Source organism: Rhopalosiphum maidis, chromosome 2 (assembly GCF_003676215.2).
Source record: "Rhopalosiphum maidis isolate BTI-1 chromosome 2, ASM367621v3, whole genome shotgun sequence".
Classification (NCBI taxonomy): domain Eukaryota; kingdom Metazoa; phylum Arthropoda; class Insecta; order Hemiptera; family Aphididae; genus Rhopalosiphum; species Rhopalosiphum maidis.
Genome location: NC_040878.1, coordinates 38,527,401 through 38,543,682, shown reverse-complemented (window position 1 = coordinate 38,543,682; position 16,282 = coordinate 38,527,401). Strand labels below are relative to the sequence as shown.

Sequence of the window (16,282 nt, the reverse complement as noted above, 5' to 3'; positions counted from 1 at the left end):
TATATATTTCTAATTATAAAAAAATTACATTATTATAATAAGTCTCGATTAACCGTGTTTTTCATTAATCCGTGTGACCCCTTCCCCGCCATTACCCCGGATAATCAAGGTTCCACTATAATATTTTTCAATCTGAAAAATCTTTTAAAATTATTTAAAAAAAAAAAATCTTTTGCTTTATATAAAAGAATACTTTATATAAATACCTAAATAGCATAAATTGAATATTTTTGTGATCTAAAAACATATTCTATATAATTTATACAAAATATTATTTTGTACTTTTTAAAAATTTGTAAGCTGTTAATATTAAAAAAATATTTAATTAAATTGGCTGAATTAACTATTTCAACACATTATAATAAATTGCTGGGATAATTAACAAATACACTTAACTAAACAATAAACTAGTTATTTACTTATTGAGGAATCAATACATCTAATTTAAAATATTTTATTTAAAAATACAGCTTAAGTAAATTGTATCATTAATATTCATCTAATTACTTTTTTTTAAGACATATATTACTTTCAACTATAAATTAGAATCAGTTATATAATTATAAAAAATTGTTTGTATTGTATAGGATTTGTGTTAGGTTAAAAATAAAGCTTAATAAAGTATTATACATTTGTATCTTAAATACGTCAATATATAATTTAAGTAAATAATATGTTAAAATATAATTACTTATAACATATTAGTTATTAACATTAAATACAAATTATGCATAATGATATTCCAACATCAATAACACCTACAAATGTATAAGGTAGAAATATGCATCATTTAAATTTTGTTATAGAAACTTAAGTTTCCGATACAGATTTTCTTAATTTTTTTTTCTTGATTTCAAATTCTATTTGTCTCCTAAATCTATCCATATGTTTTTGTGAAAAATTCAGTGGAGCATCTCTTGACAAGTATTCCGCGAACATGCAAACAAATACTCCACAATCCCAATAATTTAGTTGTTGTGGGCAGTTCTTCACATTCATTAATAACCAACCACTAGGATGAAACTCTTCTCCTTTTTTATCAACATGTTCCATCATCAAATATTTCAATATTAATTTTAGGCATTTAAAATTACGTCCTCTTAAGCTATCATAGTATTTAATAAATTTCTGTACAAAATCAACATAAACCAAACACCAATGATTGTCTTCTTCAATATGAACAGGGATAAATAATTTTTTTTTTGAGAATATATCAATTTTTTTTGTCCATCGACAAACATGAGAATATCCCTTATCAGACAAAGCTAAGTAAAAAAATGTATTAAATGTATACACTGTCTTGGGTGAACGTGCTGCTATTAAATCCATATATTTGTTTATAACTTCATCATTTAAATAAAGATGACTGTTGTCGACCGTAGAATCAAATTGATCATCATCGGAACCCATACTTTTGTTTTCTACCTAAAATTATAAAAATAGTTAATATAAAGTATAGGTTATTTCAAACAACTTTAAGTTAAAGACATTATTAATATACAATTGTTTTTATAACAGCCTAAGAATATGCAAGTTAGTAGGGTAGACTACAATTTTCACAAAAATATAAAATAAAAATCAAGGGAAATTAGAAATTTCTGATAGGTATTGATGTTGGGTAAATTTGTCTAAAAAATATATTATGAGGACTAAATATTACTTTATTAGAAGATTATTGAAAAATAATTATAATTCAGTTATTGTGCATATGCCTCCACAGTCAATACATTCATTAATTTATTATAAGCAATATGATTTTTTTAATAACTTAAATAATATAACCTACCTGAATAACATTAAATATTTTTATATAGGTATTTATATTCTATATGTACATGGAAAAATAGAATATCCTTAACCCAGTAATTGCACATATTTTTTAATTTTGTTTTTGGAACATGAAAGATGAAACCACACTACTAAACTATCAACTATTCTGATTTATAACTTGTATTAATTATATAGGGTGTTTCATTAATAACACTGGAATTAAATTGCCCAGTATTTTTTGTTTTGTGGGTTGGGTGACTAGATTTGTTTAAAAATCTCAACGATTATCTCTTAGCAGTGAGATACTATGAAAGTTTTTTGATTTATTTTATTTATGTAATCATAATACAACTTATTATTGAAGAACATGTTTTGATCATTAAGATGTTTTATTGTCACAATGAATGTTATGCCGAAACAATACGTAATCTTTGGCAGATCCTGAGTCAAAATAAGGTGCCTAATGAGTCATCAGTTTGTTGACTAATGACAAAATTTGTGGAAACTGGATCAGTGCAAGATACTAAAACTCTTTGTGCGCACTCACAGATCACTTTTCAACCAAAAAATAGTGATAAGCAATTTTGTGGCTAGAACTGAAGCTTGCCAACAAAGCAGACATAAGACAAATATATTTCATACATAAATCGGAGTATGTATACCAACATATTCATATCATCTTTTTTGTTCTTAATATTTTTTTTTAATAAAAAAAAAATTAAATTAAATTGGATGTTTTTAATATATTCAGCAAATGCACAACACATTTTTTTAACTTTTTATGAAAAACTATTATTTAAATAATTTTTGGATTAGCTAAAAAATTTAAGTAATTTTAATGCAAAACTTATATTTTAAATCTAAAATTATATAAATGAGAACAAATCAAATGTGTTGTCGTAAATTAATAAAATAAACATAATTAGATATTATTAAAAAAATATTATAAGCATGGAATTTTGCTTCCATATGTCATACGATAACAAAAAATACATTATATATAAGTTTAATTACGCTATATAAATTGAAATAAAATAATAATTATATATTAAAAAAAAAATTTTTTTATACATATTAAGAAAATATTTTCACTTAATTTAAATATCTCTAATTTATGCAGTTATGGATTTAAAATAAAAGTTAAATTTCAAAATTACTTAAATATATAAAAATGATAAGTCATTATGGTACAGTAGTTTAATTTCATATTTCACAAACCAAAATCATAGACATATATTATATATAGAAGATAGAAACAGTGTTCTTTGTTTCTGTGAATAAATGGTAATATATAATATATATAATAAAATAAATAAAAATGCCACAATACCAAATATTATTTTAATACATTTATTCTTAACTTAATTTTAGGTTTTTAACTAGGCTAAATGAACATGAGGTTTATGTATTTTTCTCTGAAAAAATTTAAGAAGATGAAAAATAGATAAAATGTACAAATAACATTTGTCCAAAATTCAAATATACAAATGTTATATTGTTATGTTAGTTGTGCATAATATTTAAAACAAATAATAAATAATAAACAGAATTTGTCACTCATTACTACATCTTTTAAAAACTAAATGTTATTGTCATATAAATACAAAAAAACTATATTGAATAAAAATTGTTTAGAACAATTCATTTATCCACATAACTAATTATTATTACCAATTACCATTATAATATGTCAAATATCCATTCACATGAGAAAAATAATTACATAGGTGGCCGCAAATGGTAAATACTAAAATTGAATAATATAATACTATCATAGTTATAAGTCCATATAAGTAATGGTTCCGATCACTAAGTATAAGTATTATAAATGCAATACCTAATTTAAGTGGATGATGGTAGTCCTTAGGAAATGGGTAAGTTATTATTTACATGGTACATGGATATAAGCACATGGAATTAGTCCCGTATTTTAGTGCCATAAATTTACTGTTCACTAGTACCATGCAATACCAATTGAAACTGACATCTGCGCTACTGTATTTAAGCATTATACAAACACCAAAATGAAAATATTCAAAAAAAAAATTTTTGCAAGCTAATTACTAAAATTTAATATAAAATAATATAATTTAGTATTTACCTTTTAGATCATTAAACTGTAACGTAATGGTATTCCTCCTGAAATGGAATCATCAATCTACAAAATTTATTTAAATTTATTTTATGTAAATATAAGTTTCAAACACATCAATTAAAAATAAAATAATTACAATTAAGGTAAGAGCAATATAAAAAATGTTTTTATTTTATAACATCACATCGTGCAAACAGCATTTCTGCACTACACTCGTTAGTCAGTAGTCAGTAGCACAATTGTACACTGTACACATACAACCATGGTCAGCAGTCAATAGTCTGCTTGTTGCTAAAGCATGTATTGTATAGTGCTGTAGCCTGTAATGTATTATTGCATTGATGAACACTTCAAATAATGATAAGGACCCGACAAAATATGATAAGTGTCCAAAGTCAAAAATCAAAAAATACCACCAATTTTAATTTTGAAATTATCATGTAAATAAAATATATATCATAGATATTATAATAGAAGAATAGATTAATCTATTCTATAGCTAAATAAAAAATAATTAGTAATCTTTATTAGTAGATTTATAGTAATTACATTACGCCTATTGATAAAAATGTATTATGATAAAAGTAATACAATGATTTCGCGCTTTTATTTGAAAACCAAAGCCAATAAAATATTAAAAGGATATTATAAAAAAAAAAAAAAATTAAGGAGAATAGGTGAGCTCGGAGCATAAATAAATAAATAAATGTCCAATAGGCGTAAGCACATATAAATTTAATTTAAGAAATACACAATACAATTCTTTGGTTTATTTCATATAAATGCTAAAATGCAATAATGATATCCCTATCATATACTATGGAATTTGGATGAAGCACAAAATATGTATAAAATATTTTTATATATCTGTGCTGGGCACTGAATTAGATTTACTATTTAGTTCAGTCAGGGCCATATTAGAGCATACGCACTGTAGGCACTGTGTCTATGGCCTACAAACATTTTTGGGGCCTACAAAAATAAAATGTGTACTAAATGGCTACTATTTTTTTTGTTACCTTATTATCTTATTTAATACTTAAATACGAGGGATAAAGAAATATTCAAATTGGTGTAAAATAAGTTTTTTTTATGGTTTTAACAATTTAATTTTCTATATATTTGTAGACTGAGTAAAATTAATTGTTTTTAAGATTTATTAAAATTATTACCTATCATATAAAAGTTTAGATTTGATTTTTTTTTTTGTTTTTAAAGGATTAACATCGAAATTCAACACTTCCTCTCCTAAACAGAAGGTTTTATACCCATTTAAATACTGGACACCGCTGTATAAACGCATAAGAATTAAAAGCACTGTGTCTAGGGCCAAGGTTGCAACTGAAAAAAATTTCAACATTTTTTTTTAAATATAAATACTGAAAATGTATAACCAATTAACTTAATTCATCATTATAAAATATTTCTATTTTTAAAAAAATCTTGAGGGGTCCGGACCCCTGGACCCTCCTCCAGCTACAGCTTTGCCTAGGGCCTACGATTGTATTAATCCGGGCCTGAGTTCAGTGCCTCTAGAATAGGTTTAAGATATACCTAGGTATATCTTTAATATTTTGCTATTAGGACTTACTCAGTCATGGCGTAACATTCGATCATATTACTATGCAAACAAATTTTAATCAAATATTAGCAAGACCAGTATAGAATAAAATATATATAAAATACGTCTTACTACAGTTGTTAACCATGTTTAATTAATATTATTACTAGCTGTCTCCGTGCACTTCGTCGCCCGTACCAAATGCACCCGCAATGCACCCATTGGTTGTCTGTAATGCTAACAATGTAAACATTTAGCGAAAGGATAAAAACTATTTTTGGTTTTCTGATTTGGTCTTGGTGTATACATAGACGTATAATGTAATTCTATGTGTGTATAGAGTATAGACTATAAATGATAATGATGATATCTGAATATCTCTGACAGTCAGACATATCAATTATACATAACTGTCCCGTCTAGAGTCGCATTTTTTCAATCAATTAACCGATTATGTATCATTTGTTAAAACTAATACATTATTCGAATAATCGATAAAATAATCGCACAGCCCTTAACATAATTAAGAGGTAATATACTGAGGTCATTAACCGGGATAAAAAATATCCTATCTTATGACGGAGATAAAATTACACACATTGATCATAATTTCATCAAAATCGGTTGAGTAGTTTCGGAATGCACCGAGAACATGTATATGTACTCGTATATTTATAGGTATACAATTAATACATTTATTTTAATTAGTAGATAATTCAGAAGTTTTTTAATTTAGACAAATGCTATTGTGATAGAAACATTCTCCGTAATATATTCTTCGTTTAAAAAAAAATCAAGAAGATCTGATAAGTAGTTCCAGAATTTACCCTGTACAAAGACTTTCATTTTCATTTATATAGATTCATATAATCATATTTACATAATATAATTAATATATTATTTGTTGGATAAAGTAATTTTAATTTATAATTATTTTCAATAATAGTTCAACCATATTATACACTTATAGATTAATTTATATTTTATATTAGATACATAGTTTTATAGATTGAGACTATTTTAAATTTTTATAAGTTTTTATTGTATATTAGAATGTAAAATAATATCCAAAATATACATTATTTACTTAATTATTTTTGAGAAATAAAATCTACTATTGACAATTGAATAATTCTATAACTTTTTTTTTCACAATTATTGCAATGCAAAAATATTGAAGGCTTTAATCAAGATAAAAACTATCATATCTTTTAATTAGGACCAAATTACACTCAGTGTAAAAAATTTCATCAAGGTCGGTTCAGTAGTTTCGGAGTTCATCCCAGATACCATTGTGACTCATGATTTCTATATATAAGAAATATATTATGGAGATAGAAGGTAGTACCTATATAGATTGTCCAGTTTTATTTTTCGGAACAATTCATATCTACACGCTGCCGATGATAAAACACACACAAAAGAAAAAAGGTTAGGTTACAGGTAGCTGGAAACCTACTATCTCGGTTGGTCACAGAAATACCCAAGATACATCATGCAATTATACTTAAGTATGTAAATTTATTAAAAAATTAATAAATATATTAAACAATTTGAGATAAAAACTATCCTATCTTTTAAGTTGGACCGAAATACACACAATAAAAAAATTCCATCAAGATCGGTCAAGTAGTTTTGGTGTTCATCCCGGACAACCACTGTGACACGAGATTTTTATATATAAAAGAAAATATATCTTTTAAATCTGTGGTTATGGACATATTGAGTCTCATTGAGGTGCGTTATCTGCGCATGCGCGAGTATACTTGTCGTATATTTGAGTTACGTATAGTATCACTATAAAACTCATAGATTTCCCTTTTCCAGGGGAAATGCAGTTATTAGCTCGGACCACGACTTAAGATTTGCAATATTTTCTTTTTTTTACTTCATCTTAAGGTATTCCAAATAAAGTTTTTAAAGCCATGTGACTTATATGACAACACCTCAGCAATTTAATAATCTCTATTAGTCTATTCTATAATTATAATATTATTTTAATAATGAAAGAAAACAATATTGATAACAAAATTAATTGATTACTACTTATTAGTCTATAGAGTACTCATATTTTATTTATAAATATATATATTGCAAATAATCATAGTTGCTTAGTTTAAATATATTTATGTATATTATATGTCATTAAGAGCCTGCCACATGTGATTGGTCAATTCAATCATTGACCATCCAATGAACTTGACTAAAAAAACAAAACAAACAATATTTTGTAATATTTTCTTATTTGAGAATATACTTGAAGATTCAAGATTCAAATTTATTTATTGTATTCAATGAAATATATTGAACTCTATAAGTTTAATTTTAAATGTGTACAAATTTGATAATTATAAATTTTAGTAAGAACATTTTAGATTAAATATTCAACATTGTTTTTTATGGAAAATATTTATTTATAATAATTTGAAGTCATATTAGGAACAGATGTAAAAAAAAATGTTGTCACATTTTTATACATTATTAGTTTTGTATTAATATATCACAGATTACTTTAAATAATTATTAGGATTTACACTAATGTTCAAATTGAAACACTATTTTAAGTTATTTGTGTGAACATTGCTCCTAACAATCAATCATCAAAATAAAGCACAGTGGTCAACATTAGAAAAGTGAACTTTGTAAGATATTGTAAGTTCCAAGACTAAATATAGTTCATATAACTTATATCATTAAATATATTAATAGTTTTGTAATAATTCTAAAATACAATTTTTTATAATTCATATAATTTTTACTTTTTTTAAAAGTTTATGTTATACATAAAATATAATCTAATATTGTGCATTAGGATCAGTTAGATTCAAAATAATCATGAAGGCATTATCACTTCAATTACATCTTTTACCATGAATCGTATCCTAGGTGATATTTTTGATTTCATTTCATCAGATACTAAATATATTAAATGTTCAAATATATCTTCCAAACTTATCTGCAATTGTTGAAGAAAAAATTAATTATGTATTAATTAAATTTAATTATTTAAAATATTTGAATAGCAAATTTAAATAAAAAATACTTTTTCATTTAACTCTTTGCCAGCAACTTTTAAAAGATTACAGAGATACTCAAGTGACCTTTCTTTAGTTTTACATATCAATGTTTTTATACAGTAATGGACAACATATGGAGATAATAATGACTGTTTATAAATTTCACCAATAAATCTAAAAACAAAAATACAAATAACAATTAATAATTTTTAAATAAAAACAAAAATTAGGTATCATACTATTTTATAGTAATTAAGTTATAGGAATCATGAAAAAAAAAACCACTTAAATAAGCAAAGGAATCCATAGATTTAAGATTTGGTAGACTACCATACAATAAATAGTAAATGAAGGAAACAATGTTCTATAGAAAAATTCACTTAAGAAAAACTTAAAGAAAAAGTCCACCTAGCCAAGGAAAAATATCTAAAACTGTTTTAATGTTTGATGTCAGTTAAAATTTGTTTTTAATAGTTATTAGTTTAGACAATTTAGAATTTAATAAATGAAAATTTTATTTTTTCATTAAATATAACTTTATTTTTTTATAATCTGCACAGCAAATAACATAGATAATAGATAGATGTAAAAATATAAATTAAGTAAACTGTACTTGTTTAAACATTGTAAAAATATGAATTTTTTTATAAACAGTTGGGTAATAAAATGTGATTTATTGAAATGTTTATTCTCTAAAAATATTATTATTTATTATAGTGTTTAAACATAAATAATTATGTTAGATAAAATAATTGTTTGATTTTTAAGTTCTAAAACTTTGTTATTTTAATATGGTTAAGCGTACTTGAATATTGCATTTATAAAATATTATTTTATTGTAAATTATGATATATTAGTCTTGTAGGTTTTTATACTCTTACATTTTATGCGGTCTTTTTGACAGGGGATTTTAAATTATAGAAACAAATTAAAATTTTAAAATGTGTATAACTTCCTTAAAATTTTAACATCAAAAAATTGTATGTGAGGCACTAGATTATATTCTTCATTTTAAATTTGACAGTAAGTTAGTTCCCTTTAATGTTAAAAATGACAGATAAATATTAATTATTCTGAACAATGAACATTCTTCCTCATCCCAATTTTTTTTTTATTTGTTAAATAATCTGTCTATTGTCTGTATGGACCTATAGTCTTAAACAAACAACTAGCTGAACCATGAACTAAGATAGTGAGCATGGCTGAACTTGCTGACTCAACATTATCACTGAAGTACGGCCTCCATTTGTGACACTGGTAATGTTTACACTGCGGTTTTAGATGAAGATTTATGCCTACAACCAGGGTTTACATTATAGACAATAAACCTATAAACATTTTTTTTTTTAGGCCATATTTATACAGATATAAGTGTAATACCTGAAGAGGTCCTAAATGACTTAGTTAAATATTCTTATCGTAGATTAAATTTAAGAATGAATCTATAGTAATATATTATAAATTAAATATAAAAATATAAATAAATATAATTTATAAAATTGTTACTTTTATAACTGTATGAACATTGTTTAGTTATTTTATTATTTTGTTTTTTAATAACTTATTAATAATATATGTTATTATCAAATATTTTATATTTTAAGAGAAGACAATTAATACAAAAATAGGAATTTGAAAGAATTATTTTGTGTTATGAAATTTTGGTGATATTTACTAGTTTTTCTATAGAGCAGTGGTGGTATGGGGGGCAGAGCCCCCTACTGGTTTCTGATCAATTCATAGTGAAAACCTTAACCGAACTAAAATCCTGCATACACTACTGTATGAGAGTACATAAAATATCTTTTTGTGAGTATTTAGTTTAAGTTATGTACCTGATACAACCAATTGCTTGCATTTTAAGTCTTCTTTGATTTTGTTCATGTTCAATAGACATAACTATTGTCTCAGTGTTATCATCTATACATTGCTTTTGAAAATAATTCTGACAAACTGTAATTACACACTTTTTAAATGTCATCTGGTATGTTAAACCATTTCCATTTTGACAACTTATAGTTATGTCAAGAACCCTGCATAGAGAGGCATATAAAGATCCAAAAGAAGGTTCGTCAAAAGCCTGAAACAAAATTTGATTTAGTAAAATTTATTTAAAATGCTTATGTAAAAATGTAACTATTTTATTTACTTTAAGAGCAACAATATTAGCAATACTTTCAAGACATTCTACATTTTCTATTGGCAATTTTTGAAATTCGTCGACTAGCTGATCAAATGTTGTCCATGTAAGTTTGTTTAATATAGATAACACACTTTTATACAACTTAAAATGATTAATAATAAATTAACAGTGTTCTAAAAATAAAAATATGTTTGCAACATACTGATAAGTAATGAGTTTCTTTCCAGACTTGGTGTTCATTGTTTGGCTATAATAAATAAAATAAAAATATAACAAAAAAAAAATGTAATTATCTATAATTTATTTTAGTTGATAATTACTTGTATATCTGAATTATTTTCATAGAATGTAATTGGATTTAATTGAACAGTATACTGCCAAGAATGTTTTATTATATTTGTTTGTATCTAAAATTATAAAAATTATATTATTTTAATGTATTTTATGAATTACAAATTAATTATTAAAAAATTAAAAACTATAACTTCATAATATAAATATTACATACTTCATTGATACTCAGATTCTCTAAGCTTACATCTTCTGAATCAACCTTAAAAATGAATTATAATATTATAAACACCAACAAATTAAATTAAAAGGTAGGTAGAATATTCTATTATCAATGGCAGTAGTAGTGTAGTACATAGGTGTGCGGACGAGCAAGCCTGAATCTTTTTAGGGGTATAGTAAAATTTAAAACTTTTATATATTATAATTAACTCTATCATTATATTCGTGGAAATCATGAAAATTGTATTTGTCGTAATAGGGAAATAAAATAAAAATATTTGTGTTCTACCACTTAATTTTTATTGATTTATTTATCTGACTAAAACATTGTGCACAAAATGTTAAAATATGTACCTAGTATGACTAAAGAAGTACTAAAGAGTCTATACTCTATAGTATAGACCAGTGTTTCTTAAAATTTTTGAAATCACAGAACACCAAACAATAATATTTTTTATGCCAAACCCCTATCAAAATTATCTTCAAAAAAGGAGGATACTACTAAACACAATAATAAATGGCAACAATGATAATATATCTAATATACTAAATACAGCAAAATGTAATAAAATTATTTATTTAGGAGGTATTATAACATTCAAAAGTAATATAATATTTGACTTTTATTATACTATTATTTTATGTAAATTTCATACTGTAATTAACTAAATGTAAAATTAAATTACATTTAAGTTTTAACCTATCACTTATGGGAAATAGGAAAATCATTTATCAATTATTACATAATTACACATTTATATAATACCTACTAAGTTTTTATGTATAGTTACATAAAAAATATGCATTAGATATGTATTAATATAATATTTTATTTTATTTTTAACTTCAAAAATATACAAGTACCTATGTCTAGCACATCAATGTTGTCAGTTTTGAATTTACAATGATTACAATTAGAATGTATGTACTTAGTATGTTAATGTGTCAAAAAAAATTAGGGGCACTAATTCTTCCAGGCTCGACCGGAAATTAAAGTGTGTGCACGTCTATGATGCAGTACCAATAACAAAGCAATTATATTTTTTAGCTTTAATTAATTACAAAATATTACATCTAAATAATATCATGGTAATAACTAACAATAATAGTTAAAGATTAAGTTATACAATTAATGAATCAATTGTTATAAATAATTTTTGATCAATAATTATTTTTCTTAATTCAATAAATTTATAAACTTCAAATTATTTTAAATATTTTAATTTTATTAAAATGTATCTAAATATTATAACTATTGTATGTACTTAGTTTCAATCAGCTGATAAAGCAATCCAAAGAATAGTTTTTTAGATAACTGTGATTCAAAGGCTCAAAGCTAATCAACCATTCAATCCCAAACTGCTTAACAATATACATATTATTTTTTTATAACAATTATTACATTATCTTCACATAATAGAATTAAAATTGGTACATGGAATTACTAAACAAATTGGAAACTTAACAGTATTTACCGAATACTATTTATTAAAAAATATTTGCCATATTATAATGACCAGCTATATTCGACTAACAGGTTGCATTTTTGATACTATCATAAACGCATATGCAACAACTGAAGAAAACTTTAAGAATGAAATTTATGATAAACTGGAACACATACTTGACACAACACCAAACTATATCAAAATATTAATAAGTGATCTCAATTTAAAAATAGTGAAAAAAGACCAACAATTGGATCAAATACCTTACATGACGTAAGTAAGAATAGTATAATCAGGTTGATCAACATGTGCATAGCAAAAAGCTTATGCAATATAGAGAACTATATGACCTATATGAAAAATCCCAATATATTTACATACATAAGATAAAAACGTCACTGGGACATGTGTGGATAAGTGATGGAGTTGTATTAAGTAATGTGCTAATAGGAAAAGTAAATTAAAAATATTCACTTGGAAGACCAAGAACAAGATAGAAGGATATAGAAGATAAGAATATAAAATTCGTAGAAGGAAGTGCAACATTAAATTGGACCCTGGACAGAGAAAATGGAGAGGCTTAATAGTGGCAGTACAGGTCCTTAATGGACTGTTGAGCTGGTATATAAAAAGAAGACATTACCTCATTTATTCTAAAATTATTCAACACGTTCTTTTTATGTCTATTGTTTACGACCATTATAAAAATGTAATTTTGTTTTATGAATAGATTTAAGAAAATTGAAAATTGAATCGCAATGCAAAATATAAATTTAATTTATTAAATAATAATAAAATGTTCTTATTTAAACAAGCTATAAGAATGTATTTAATTTAGCACTTTCCAAAATTTACTAATGTCTAATGAAGTAATGTAAAATGTTAGGTAAACTGTAAATACTAAATCATTGAGAAATTGCTTAAATAATATACTAAAAAATATAATTTGATAGGTACCTGTATAATCTGTGAAAATATTGTTATCAATAAAAGATAAGCACAATAAATTTTTGCTTTTCAAACATTCAACAACGATCACACGGTGCTGTGGATAGGCCATCAAATGTACAAACTTTAAAGAAATCTTTCCGTTTTTTTTAGTACTAGATTAGTAGAATATACTTAAAGGGCTAAAGCACAAGTGTATAATCTATTTTAAAATCTTAACTGTCATTAATTTCAATGATTGAGCCAAAATGTAACTTTAAATTAGGTTCTATTATTGGATAGAACCATAACTTACTACAACTCCTGTATAAGTGTTTATGTATTTATACGTGCTTCCGACAATTTGCTTATTTAAAATGACGTACAAATTGTAAATGTTATTTTACATTAAAAATAAATTCTAAATTCTAAAAAATCTACGTATCTTTGACTATTGAGTAGCTTTCGCCAATTATTTAAACTTTTAAGAGGAACTCGTATCGATTAAAAGTTTTAGTTAGTGGTTAGTAGTTAGTATATTCTACAGTTCATCGAAAGAATAAATTTATTTTTCACTGGTATCTAATTCTTCATTAGGCATTGGCTATTTCCCATTTAACATCAGACAGTTTGCATAAGGAACATTCTTATGCAGGCGGCATATTTGACACTAAATACCTATACCAGTGGTTTAGGATTTGAATTTTTTTAGCTCGACAGAGTGACATTCACTTCTTGATCGTTAACTTGTTGGTGACTGGTGATAAATAGAATTCTAGTTACATTCTTTCGATATAAATATATGATATATATATATGTTTGTGTAATATATATATATTACACAAACATATGTATTTATACATCTAAATAGAAGACACAGTAGTAATATATTAGAACAACTCTTCGACCTCTAGCTGGGTAATGCATGAGTATTCATAAGTATTTATCATGCTTGCCAACTACTAGGGATATACATCTATTTAGTAGAGGGACCTATATTTCTTTATTCAATTATCATATTTCTTGACCACTTGGCAAGTGGTTACTAAATCTTGGACAAAAAGTTCAATTTTATAACAACCAGGGCTTATTTTTATGTTATCGAACATAAAGTCCGAAAATATAAACTACTTATTCAATTATTGGTAAATTTTTTTGGCACAATTTTTTTATAAACTTAATGCGTGTTATTTTGTTTAGTGAAAACTCGTCAATTATTTGTGCAATGGGCTCCTGTTTTTTTTTCTTCATAAAATTCGTTTACTTATATCAATATACCAGAGACTTAGAAAAGCTCAAATTAGTATACCGGTACTACCGTTAGCAGTTTGGGAATTTTCCTGTTTGTAAATTTTTTTTCGATGGGAGCCGTTTAGGAATTTACCTGTTCGTAAGACCTTTTTCGACGGGAGCCGTTTTGGAATAAGCAAACAATAGACGGTAGCCGTTTGGGGTGCGCCGAGTATTCAGCCATCTAGGATAGACCTATCGAAATAAATAAAACCATTAATTATCTTATTATAATAATTTAAGTAAGTATAATTGAAAATTATTTCATATTAATTATTATCAACTGCAGTATAAATAATAATACCTACTAAATTGGTATTTTTTTTAATTTAATAAATAAGGCCAGACGAAGATGATGCATAATAAATTCATATATCTTGGACATATTTCTAACAAAATATGATAGATATTGAAAAAAAAATGCAAATATTATTGTATAATAAAATATACCTATATATATATATAATAAATAGTAGTACCCAAAAATTAATTTTTTATTGCACTATTGACTAGTCGCTATTTGCTTACGATCACCTATAAATAATAAAAGTAGATGCTGTAGGTATAGGAATGATAAGAAATGCGGAAATGCATCACTTTGCAGTATATTATTATATATAGTCACTGTAAATTTAAATGTAATATATTTACATAAACGAATTCCGTTTGTATTACGAACTGTCGAATCATATATTTGTTAATTTGTTGGTTATAATTGTAGATATTATTATGGTTATATTAGGCTTATAAAAATAGTAGGTACGTGAGATATCGTCAATTATAACATCAACAAATATTTTATAAAAATGCAGAAATGTAGTGCTATATTATGAAAGATTATACTTTATACTTATCATGTATGATATATTTATATATGATGTTAATATACCTACTACCGTCTACCACCTACTAGGTGATAATCGGTCTAAAAGTCGGGAGACAAAAAGTCCGTTTTAAAAATAGTTGGACAAAATGTCCGGATTCAGTTTTTATAGTCAGACAAAACTTACGAGCATATTTTTAGTGTTAGACAAAATGTCCGAAAATATAAAATATTTTATATCATTAATATTTATTTTAAAAATTTAAAAATATTTGTATTATATACATTATATTATTATTTTTTTTCTATTTTCTTATTTTTATTTTAATTAATTTTAATAGGTAAGTAGATATACGTATTTGAAAATATTAACATAGAATCACACGATATCTTAGGAAAAACGATATAAAAATTTATTTATAACTAAATATATTTCAACAAACAAAGAATTTTATTTTAATTATAAACACGTCAACTAAAACACTAAAAAAAAATAGTAAATATAATAAAAAAAAAATAAATTTGCTATTACTATAGATACGCCAGATACCTAACTATACTGAAATTCTGTTATATTTTTGTTAGTTATAGTAGTTATACCATTGATTGTATTTATATATACTAGTATTTATAATCAATGGTTATACGAAAATATAAAAATATAATATTATGAGTATATGTATAAACATTTTTAA

At 24.5% G+C, this 16,282-nt stretch overlaps 2 protein-coding genes across 2 annotated transcripts; both read right to left on the bottom strand.

Annotated features, from left to right (window-relative positions):
- Positions 1-622: 622 nt before the first annotated feature.
- On the bottom strand, positions 623-4,247 carry LOC113551506 (sentrin-specific protease 1-like). The gene is made up of 3 exons (XM_026953774.1): positions 4,002-4,247; positions 3,872-3,928; positions 623-1,425 (listed from the first exon to the last, which is right to left on the bottom strand). The coding sequence occupies exon 3, from the start codon at positions 1,408-1,410 to the stop codon at positions 811-813; it is 600 nt and encodes a 199-aa protein (XP_026809575.1). The 5' UTR covers positions 1,411-1,425; positions 3,872-3,928; positions 4,002-4,247; the 3' UTR covers positions 623-810.
- Positions 4,248-8,107: 3,860 nt separating this feature from the next.
- On the bottom strand, positions 8,108-13,455 carry LOC113551503 (eukaryotic translation initiation factor 4 gamma 3-like). Its single transcript, XM_026953772.1, has 8 exons — positions 13,191-13,455; positions 11,095-11,139; positions 10,907-10,993; positions 10,789-10,833; positions 10,593-10,727; positions 10,279-10,523; positions 8,470-8,617; positions 8,108-8,382 (listed from the first exon to the last, which is right to left on the bottom strand). The coding sequence occupies exons 1-8, from the start codon at positions 13,245-13,247 to the stop codon at positions 8,260-8,262; spliced, it is 885 nt and encodes a 294-aa protein (XP_026809573.1). The 5' UTR covers positions 13,248-13,455; the 3' UTR covers positions 8,108-8,259.
- Between the last annotated feature and the right edge of the window lie 2,827 nt (positions 13,456-16,282).